This window comes from Crocuta crocuta, unplaced genomic scaffold (assembly GCF_008692635.1).
Source record: "Crocuta crocuta isolate KB4526 unplaced genomic scaffold, BGI_CrCroc_1.0 scaffold318, whole genome shotgun sequence".
Taxonomy (NCBI): domain Eukaryota; kingdom Metazoa; phylum Chordata; class Mammalia; order Carnivora; family Hyaenidae; genus Crocuta; species Crocuta crocuta.
The window spans coordinates 3,138,812-3,148,303 of record NW_027531425.1 but is presented as its reverse complement, the minus strand read 5'-3'; the positions used below and the strand labels follow the sequence as shown (position 1 = coordinate 3,148,303).

General features: G+C 43.2%; 1 protein-coding gene across 2 annotated transcripts; it reads right to left on the bottom strand.

Annotated features, from left to right (window-relative positions):
* Positions 1-557: 557 nt before the first annotated feature.
* LOC144238231 (alpha-1,6-mannosyl-glycoprotein 4-beta-N-acetylglucosaminyltransferase-like) lies at positions 558-6,903 on the bottom strand. 2 transcript variants are annotated; one of them, XM_077771992.1, is made up of 6 exons: positions 6,859-6,903; positions 6,339-6,422; positions 5,953-6,014; positions 5,597-5,726; positions 4,465-4,624; positions 558-3,469 (listed from the first exon to the last, which is right to left on the bottom strand). In XM_077771992.1, the coding sequence occupies exons 4-6, from the start codon at positions 5,702-5,704 to the stop codon at positions 2,328-2,330; spliced, it is 1,410 nt and encodes a 469-aa protein (XP_077628118.1). In that variant the 5' UTR covers positions 5,705-5,726; positions 5,953-6,014; positions 6,339-6,422; positions 6,859-6,903; the 3' UTR covers positions 558-2,327. The 2 variants fall into 2 exon arrangements, with proteins under 2 accessions (XP_077628118.1, XP_077628120.1); XM_077771994.1 differs by lacking the exon at positions 6,859-6,903 and having other exon boundaries at positions 6,339-6,437.
* Positions 6,904-9,492: the final 2,589 nt, after the last annotated feature.

Here is a 9,492-nt window from a genome sequence, read left to right as displayed (position 1 = left end):
TTTCTGCCAGTCGACTGAATTCCTATTGGAATTTTTTAATGGAAATCTCACCCAAAGACTTTGTTTTAATTTTCTTGGTCATTTAAATTGTAAAGAACATGGGGATTTTGATCTACGTGCATGGTCTCCCATGATGTTACTGTTTCTAATGAAGTGGGAGAATAAATATTCCCAGTGTGAGAGGCAACTGGTTATACTCAAATATTTTTTTCCCATTTACATTTAGGAGAAAATTTAAAAAGATTTTTGAAAAATGTTCAAAAACAAAAACTCCCATTGTGTTTTTATTGGTGTTCATCGATGTTATTCATTGATTCAGAAAGAATGGACTTCGATGTCATGTAATTTTTTTATATCACATAATTTAATTACTGATTTTTTTGCTAAGTTCCTTGTTGGTGTCCATGTTTGTTTCATCCTATTATTCATAATGTCTTTGACAGCACTTAACCTCAAGTACGTTTTATATATATATACGTTTTATATATATATATATACGTTTTATATATATATATGTTTTATATATATATATATATATATACATATATATNTGAGTGCTCCCTTACCCACTTCTCCATATGGGAATACAGCAAAGAAATGGCCAGTCATCTATGCACCAGGAAGCAGGCCCTCGCCAGGCAATAAATCTACCAGAGCCTGACCTTGGACTTTCCAGCTTCCAAAACTGTGAGAAATAAATTCCTATTATTTATAAGCCCCCTAGTGTATGGGATTCTGTTACAGTGGCCTAAACAGACTAGGACAGGTGTATAGATCTGATCCAAAGTCAGTTCCACAATTTTCATAGTACTATCAAGACTGCTACAACTCTAGACATGGCAACAGCTCCTTCAGGGAAAGATCTTGGGGTGTTATACTTGTTTGTTGATAAGAGCCCCAGCAGCTCATAGTGACTCCTTTCCTTTTTCTGGCCTTTGGAAGCCATGAGGTATTGTCTTGCCTCTGCCTCTCATCAGACTGTGTTGTCTATCTTGAGTAACCTACAAAAATCAGAATTAAAATGGGGGCACCCAAATGGCTCAGTTGGTTAGGCATCCAATTCTTGATTTTGGCTTAGGCCATGATCTCATGGTTTGCGGGGTCTGTTAGTGCAGAGCCTGCTTGGGATTCTCTCTCCCTCTCTCTTTGCCCCTCCACCACTCATGCACATGCTCTCTCTGAAAAAAAAAATAAGTAAATAAAATAAAAAAAAAGAATTAGGATGAACATACACCTGGGGCAGTCCTGGTTTCCATCTGTTGTTCTAGAGTTTTGTTTTGTTTTATTTTATTATTTTATTTTAGAGAGAGAGAGAGAGAGAGAATTCCAAGCAGGTTCCACTCTCATTGAGGAGCCCAACACTGGACTTGATCCCGTGACCATGACTGGGATCATGACCTGAGCCAAAATCAAGAGTTGGACACTTAGGTGCCTGGGTGGCTCAATTAAGCGTTCAACTTCTGGTTTCAGCTCAGGTCAAGATCTCATAGTTTTGTGAGTTCAAGCTTGGTGTTGAGCTCTGCACTGACAGTCTGGGGATTACTTGGGATTCTCACTCTTTCTCCCTCTCTCTCTGCCCCTAACCACTGCTCATGCTGTCTCTATCTCTGTCTCTCTCAAAAGAAATAAATAAACTAAAAAAAAAAAAGAGTTGGACACTTAACTGACTGAGCTACCCAGATGCCCCCTCTAGTGTAATTTTTTTAATGTCTATTTTTATTTATTTTTAAAAAAATATTTAAATGTTTTATTTATTTCTGAGAGAGAAACAGAGACAACATGAGCAGGGGAAGGTCAGAGAGAGAGACACACACAGAATCGGAAGCAGGCTCCAGGCTCTGAGCTAGCTGTCAGCACAGAGCCCACCGCGCGGCTCGAACCCACGAACCATGAGATCATGACCTGAGCCGAAGTCAGACGCCTAGTGGACTGAGCCACCCAGGTGCCCCTGTCTATTTTAGTTTTTGAGAGAGAGGGAGAGTGTGGGGGAGTTGTGTGTGTGTTTGGGGACAGAGGATCCGAAGTAGGCTCTGTGCTGACAGCAGAGAGCCTGACACAGGGCTCAAACTCACGAACCATGAGATCATGACCTGAACCAAAGTTGGACGCTTAACCAACTGAGCCACTCAGGCACACCCTTCCCCTACTTCTAGTGTAATTTTTAATAATGCTTCCTTTCATTCTCAAATGTGTACTGGTTTGGATAATAAGTTAATTACACGCTCATCCTACTCAGAATGAGCAGGACTTGATCAATTTTAGCTTTATTTCTGGTCAGCCATGCAGGTTCCATTCCCAAATGCCGCCTTTCCAGAATTCCCATTGGGTTAACTCTCTTCCTCCTCATGCCGAGTCCAGACTTTGATCTGCCTGATCACGAGCCAAGACTCTTGAGATGCTAGCACAAGCAGTCGTATACAGCTCAACTCCTCCACAGATTCTTCTTCACGAAATACCCTCTGGTCTAAATTTCCTTCCACCAGTGGACCTAGAAGGGTATAGCGGGTGCAGCCTCTGGAATTCTCCAAGGGATCATAGCCCAGCTCCACCTGCCCTTGCTGTAGCCAGTATAGTCCTTTTTTGTCAGAACCTGTCAGCACCTCTATCCGGATGACTTTTTGCGGCTTCTCCAAAACCACTGTTAGGTAGTTACCTCTTACAGGATTGAGAGTAGAGTAGCACTCTTTGTTCAGGGTATAAGCGTATTGTGGAATAGCATTCATTTCTGCCATCATGTCAGTGAGGACGCTGGCCACAGGGTTGTCTGGTTCACCAAATACCTCCTCCTTCTCCACAGGAAAGCATGTGTCCTCAAATGCAGAATAATTGCCTATGTGGTAGAAGACTGAGGGACTGAAACGAATTGGAACATTTTGGGTCAAGAGAAGACGGAATTCAGAGAGAAACACATGAATGGGAATATCTTTATGGAAAAGGAGAAAGAGAGAGGACAGGCGGGAGAGGTCACTGGTGTGGAAAACTTTCCCAGAGAGACTTAAGCTGGAGAACTCTAGGATCGCCCACGGTAGTTCTTTCCAGGCTGATAACGTCCAGTAGATGGTAGAAATAAATTTGGAAGTGCAGTGAATATAATCTTCTATTATCAGAAAGTATTCAGAGAGGCTGACAGCAAAGTTCATGAGGAGGGCATAATTGACTTTCTGCCTGGAATAATGTGCTTCACAGTGCGGGGTGTGACTACTATTATTCAGATCTCCTGGGAGAGGAGAGTCCTCAAGACTACCGTGGATCACAAGCAGCTTCTGGGCCTCAATATGTGGTTTGAAGAGCTCTGAGATGCTGCCAACGGTTCGTCTGAGCCATTCAGGGTCAGGATCAGACAGGAGGACCAGCACCACGATACAGTTCAGCTCGTGTTCCGAGGAGGCTTGGAAGAGGGAATGCAGGGTGCCCAAGAGGTAGCTGCCATTAGGGTGCTGCTCTGAGGAAATCCCTATGGTCAGCAGTTCTAGGGGTGGAAGGAGATAAGGGAGACTTTAGCACCTCAAGATGGGGGAAAGGCTCCCAGGACTCTCTTCTTGGGTCTTTCCCTTGATACCACACCTGTGGCAAATTCACATTTCCTTTTCTTGGGAGAGTGTGGTCGGGAGGTGAGGATAATCTCTGGTTAGGAGTTGTGAGGTGGTTTTACTTAATCACAGCTTTAAAAGGCTGTTGGTGGAAACTTTATGGAAAACAAGCTTCTCTCTGATGGCAGAGCCTGCCATGTACCAAAGGTAAATTTGCTGGCTTGGTAGCCAAGTAGCCAGGCCTTGACCTTAGAGTTATTTCAGCTGCCTTGGATCAATGAGCCATGGATTAGAGGATCTCCAAGGACCCACGTCAACCCAAGAGTTCTGGCAGCCTAATGCACAGCTAGTCAACATTCACCCGCCCTTTTCACCCTCTACTGAGTGCTTTTTACCATGGTTCCCTCCGGGTCCCCTCTCCTGGGGAGCCATGAATGAGCTCCACTATGGGATGGCTCCTTAATGGGTCACTATGGACTTCTCAACCTGTTAGTCATTTAAGGGGTGTCCAGTGGGAAGGAAGTACACTCAAAATTATGATCCACACCAAATTTCACAGCATGGCCCTCCCTCAGAGCATCCCACTTTCTCCACCAGACACCAGCTCATGTTCCCTTTTTACCAACCTTCCTTTTTCTTTTTCTTAAGTTTAATTATTTATTTTGAGAGAGAGAGAGAGAGAGAGAGAGAAGGACAGAGAAGGACAGAGAGAATCTCAAGCAGGCTCTGCATTGTCAGCACAGAACCTGACGCAGGGCTCAATCCCAAGAACCGTGAGATCATGACCTGAGCCAAAATCAAGAGTTGGATGCTCAATTGACTGAGCCAGCCAGGCCCCCTCACGCACCCCCCTTCCCCGGCAATCTTCCTTTTTCTTGTTGGAATACCTTGTCTAACCTTCTTCTAGTCTGACCACTCCCTCCTCTATACTCACTCTTTTCCTGGGGAGGGGATCCAGCCAGCAATTTGTAGTTGGCCTGTTGGAGTAAAGGGGAGGCTTTCTGCATGTCCTTGAAGTTCTCTAGATGGTTCTTGCTCTCAGAGGTCATTTGCTCCTGATTGAGCTGCCACAGGATTTTCTTCTTTTCCTCCTGCTGAGGATAAGATGAGTGTCAGCCCTGATATTCATCCTTAGGCCCCTGGAGACAAATAAGGGGCAGGCCTCCCTTTTAGGACAGGAAGGGCAAGCCCCAGGATCTGATCACCAGGGAGCCCATGTGTTAAGACTCAGCTGACTGCTATCCCTACCTCGCCATGAGAACACACCAAACTTTCCAGAAGGAGTGGTGGGCCTTGGAGTCAGGTAGGAAGTAAGAATGCCTATAGGAAGGTCTTAGGTTTATACAGAGTCAGGACTTGCCTGCCCTATGCTGCCCCACATCTAGTTTCTCCTACCATTATCAGGCTGGCAAAAAGGTATCTAACTTGGCTTAGACTGTGCTAGGTTTGGTGGCAGGTGCTGAAGACCATGCCTGGTCCTGTCCTTCAGGAAGTTACCCACAGTGCCTCAATTGTAAAATCCTTTCTTTTACTCCACTCTGACCATGCACACATTTCTGAACCTCTTCCCCACATTGCTATGTTTTGCTCTCATTGGTTTAAGGCTTTAAGGGAAAATGTAGACTTCCAAACCCTGAGCATTTGGTTTTCTCTGCTTACAGATGTTGTACACATGGGAGAAGTTATTTTATGGCTCTGTGTCTCAACCGCTTCATAAGAGAAATGGGACGAATAACCTCTCACACAAGGCTCTGGGGAGGAAAGTGGTCAGCACCCAGGCAGTCTGCATCACATGCGGGTCCTGCCAGGCAGCATGGTTTTCTAGAAGTATCTGTGCATTGCTCTCTCTGCACTTAAACTGCCCTCTCTTCCTCCCTGCCTTTATTCAAATCTTCTACATCTTCAAGCTGGTTCACTTTTTATCTTTTTCTCTGACACTCTCCTGATTCTTCAAATGCCCTCTTCTTAGAGCTTCTATGATGATACATAGAGTGTTTGCATAACCGAAAGCCCGTCCCCATACCGAAGGATTGACAAACAGTCCAGTCTCAGTTTCTGGGACTTACCAATGAGAAGTTATACGTAAGACGCTCTTCATTATTCTCTTGGAGGAAGAAGCTTAGGAAGATTAAGGACACAGCAACTAGGATACATTTCCATAGGCAATGATGCATGGCGCTGGGGCCTTGAGCAGCTCTGCAAAGAAATGTGAGAAGGATATGGATCCCAAGTGCCTCCAGCTTACAGAAGCGTAAGGATGTCCCCCTCCTACCAGGAAGCCTCCCACTTCCTTTCCCCACTTCCCTCCTCCTGGCTGAATCATTTCCATAGTCTTTTCTCCACCCACTTCAACCCTCCCTCCTGCTTGTAACCGTCTATGGAGAGACAAAGGTCAAGGGGTTTGATTTGGTTCCACTTCTACCTTTTTCACCTCTTGTCTGTGTTTCCAGGTGAAATTCGAGCAGCTTCTTTTATTTATCCACTCTTGGAGCAGAGACCCAACCGTGTTGCCAAGAGGAGGAAATCAAGGGTTAAGCATTAGTCATATTCTTCCCTAAACCCCAAATTCAAGTCACAGACTCTACTTTGATGTTACTGATCAGTACATTGGGTGTTGTCTGTTAGCTCCCTGTTTACTTTTGTGCTTGATCCTTTCCAGGATTATGTTAGGCAGATTATGATGTTTTGAATCAAGTCAGAGGGACTAAGAAAAACTCTTGTTAGTATATCTTCTTCCCCTCATCCTGGACTGGAAAGTAGGTTGGAAACTAAGTGACCAGAAATTTCTAATCACGTGAAAGTCTTTACCATATTTGGAGTGCTATGTCCATTGGAGTCTTTTTGTTTAACAGAAGATGTGGCTTGAGGGTTTATCAGAGAGCTGGAATTTCTCTGAAATCAAAGAGAAGAAACTTTAATATTTTTATGCATACAGGATAGTGTCCCAGAGTGGCTCTCTTGAGGTAGCAGAAACTAGTCACCTCTCCCAGGAGACCCTGCTTGACAACCATTGTCCACCCTGAATGGGGGGCTGGTTACCACTCCAGCCTCGCATCAAGCACCTGTTTCTGAATAAGGTGGGGTTAAAGTTTTATTTTATTTTATTTTTTAACATTTATTCATTTTTGAGAGACAGAGAGAGATAGGATGGGGGAGGGACAGGGAGAGAGGGAGATACAGAATCTGAAGCAGGCTCCAGGCTCTGAGTTCTCAGCATAGAGCTAAATGCAGGGCTTGAACCATGAGATCATGACCTGAGCCGAAGTCAGAGGCTCAACCGACTGAGCCACCCAGGCATAGTTTTAGAAACTGCTTTCTAGTCTTTTACCTCAAAGCCAGCACTGTGGAAATAAACTGTTAGATTCAATCTAATTGATGAAAATGGATACTGAATGTTTCCTTCTCCTTTTAGAAGGCTGCCACAGAAGATTCCTGGAGGAGTTCTTGCTCCCATTCTGCCCCCTCCCCCACCAGGCTCTGTCACACTGTGTGGCCTGGTAGGTGTGGCTGTCACCACAAACTTGTCTCAAATCTGCAGTTCTTACTTGGGCCTCCACTTACTGGAACTGCCCAGTGGGCCTCTGAAGTTTCCTTTTCTTCTCTTTATCTGCTCTTTCTCATTACTAAGATCAGATTTCCAGTTCCTCCTTGCTCTCCCCACCCCTCCCTCCACCATGCTCGACTTGGCATTAGGCAACATGTAGATTGGGCCTTTAATAAGAAAAGAAGGTAACCAAATGACATCGGCTCTTATCAATACAGCTTTTTAGATATGAAAAACAGAACCTACATTCAGGTTAATATTTTACTTATTGTTTTTTTCTTTTCAGTTCTTCTAAAGTTTATTTTATTATTAAAGTTTTAAAAATATTTTAATTTTTGAGAAAGTATGAGTTGAGGAAGGGACAGAGAGAGAGAGGACAGAAGATCTGAAGTGGGCTCCATGCTGACAGGCTGACAGCAGCAAGCCCAATGTGAGGCTCAAACCCACTAACTGTGAGATCACGACCTGAACGAAGTCCTTTGTTCAACTGACTGAGCCACCCAGGGTGCCCCAATTTATTTACTTTTAGAGAGAGATGGAGCATGAGTGAGGAAGGGGCAGAGAGAGAGAGAGAGAGAGAGAGAGAATCCCAAACAGGCTCCGCTCTGTCAATGCAGAGCCTGAATCAGGGTCCATCTCACAAACCATGAGATCATGACCTGAGCTGAAGTCAAGAGTTGGACAATTGACTGAGCCACCAAGGCAATCCAATTTTTCCTTTCAGTTTTATTGAGATGTAGTTAACATACAGAACTATCTAAATTTAAGGTATACAGCATAATGCCTTTACTTACATATATTACAAAATGATTATGGCCATAAGTTTGGTTAACACCCATCATCTCGTATAGACACGCACATGCACACACACATACACAGGGAAAAAAGATTTCTTTTTCTTTGTGATGAGAACTTTTAGGATGCACTCTCTTGGCAACTTTCAAATATACCATACAACAGAATTAGCTACAGTCATCATATCGTATATTATGTCCTCAGTACTTAGTTCTCTTATAACTGGGAGTTTGTACCTTTTGACCACATTCCTCTACTTCCCTCTCCCCTCAAAGGAGGGGCTACTCTGGTAACCACAAATCTGATTTCTTTTTCGGCGAATTTGTTTGTTTGGTTTTTAGATTCCACATATAAGAGAGATCATACAGAATTTGTCTTTCTCTGTTTGACTTAATTTCATTAATTAAAAAGCCCTATAAAGGCCACCCATGGTGTCACAAGTAGAAGGATTTCCTTCTTTTTGATGGCTGGTTAGTGATACACACATGCGCATGCGCACGCACACGCGCGCACACACAATTTTCCTTACCTGTAATAATGCTGTTTTGAGAAGGCTGTGTATTTAAAACCTGTAGTCTTCTACCAGGGCCCAACTTCTTCATAGTAAAACTCTTTTTCCTCCCTCTCTCTTCCCCTCTTTGAATCTTCTTTCAATTTTTCCGTTCCCCTTCTTTCTTCTCTAGGAATCAGAAAACAAACAAGCAAATAAATACTAAGCTATTAAAGTTAAGATGCCTAGAGAAAATCTAGAACAATATTTTTTAATTAAAATTATGTATATTTTGATGTTCAATTTATTTTTTCTTATATGGTCAGTGATTCTTTTGGTGCTGTTTAAGGAATAGCACATACTACAAGGGTGCAGAGATAGTTTTCTTACGTTTCCTTCTAGAAGTTTTACAGTATTAGTCCCCCCCATTTATTGAGGTATATGATAATTGACAAATAAAAATCATGTATATTTGAAGTGTACAACTTGATGTTTTTTTTTAATAGTTTATTGTCAAATTAGTTTCCACATAACACTCAGTGCTCATCCCCACAAGTGTCCTCCTCCATGCCCATCCCCCCTCCCCCCACATCCATCAGTCCTCAGTTTTTGTCAGCATTCAAGAGTCTCTCACGGTTTGCCTCTCTCCCTTTCCCCCACCATTTCCGCCCTTCTTCTCCCCCTTGTTCCTCCGTCAAGTTCCTCCTAATCCTCCTATACGTGCAAACATATGATATTTGTCCTTCTCTGCCTGACTTATTTCGCTCAGCATAACACCCTCAAGGTCCATCCATGTTGCTACACATGGCCAGATTTCATTGTTTCTCATTGCCATGTAGTATTCCATGGTATAGATAAACCACATCTTCTTGATCCATTCATCTGTTGATGGACACTTAGGCTCTTTCCATGTTTTAGCTATTGTGAAGTGTACAACTTGATGTTTTGATATATGTTTACGTTGTAAAATAATCACCGTAATCAAGCTAAATAACATATCCATCACCTCACACCACTTTCTTTTTTTTCCTTTTTCTTTGTCTTTCTTACCTCCCTCCTTTCTTTCTCTTCTTTCCTTCCTTCCTTCCTTCCTTCCTTTCTTTCTTTCTTTCTTTCTCTCTTTCTTTCTTTCT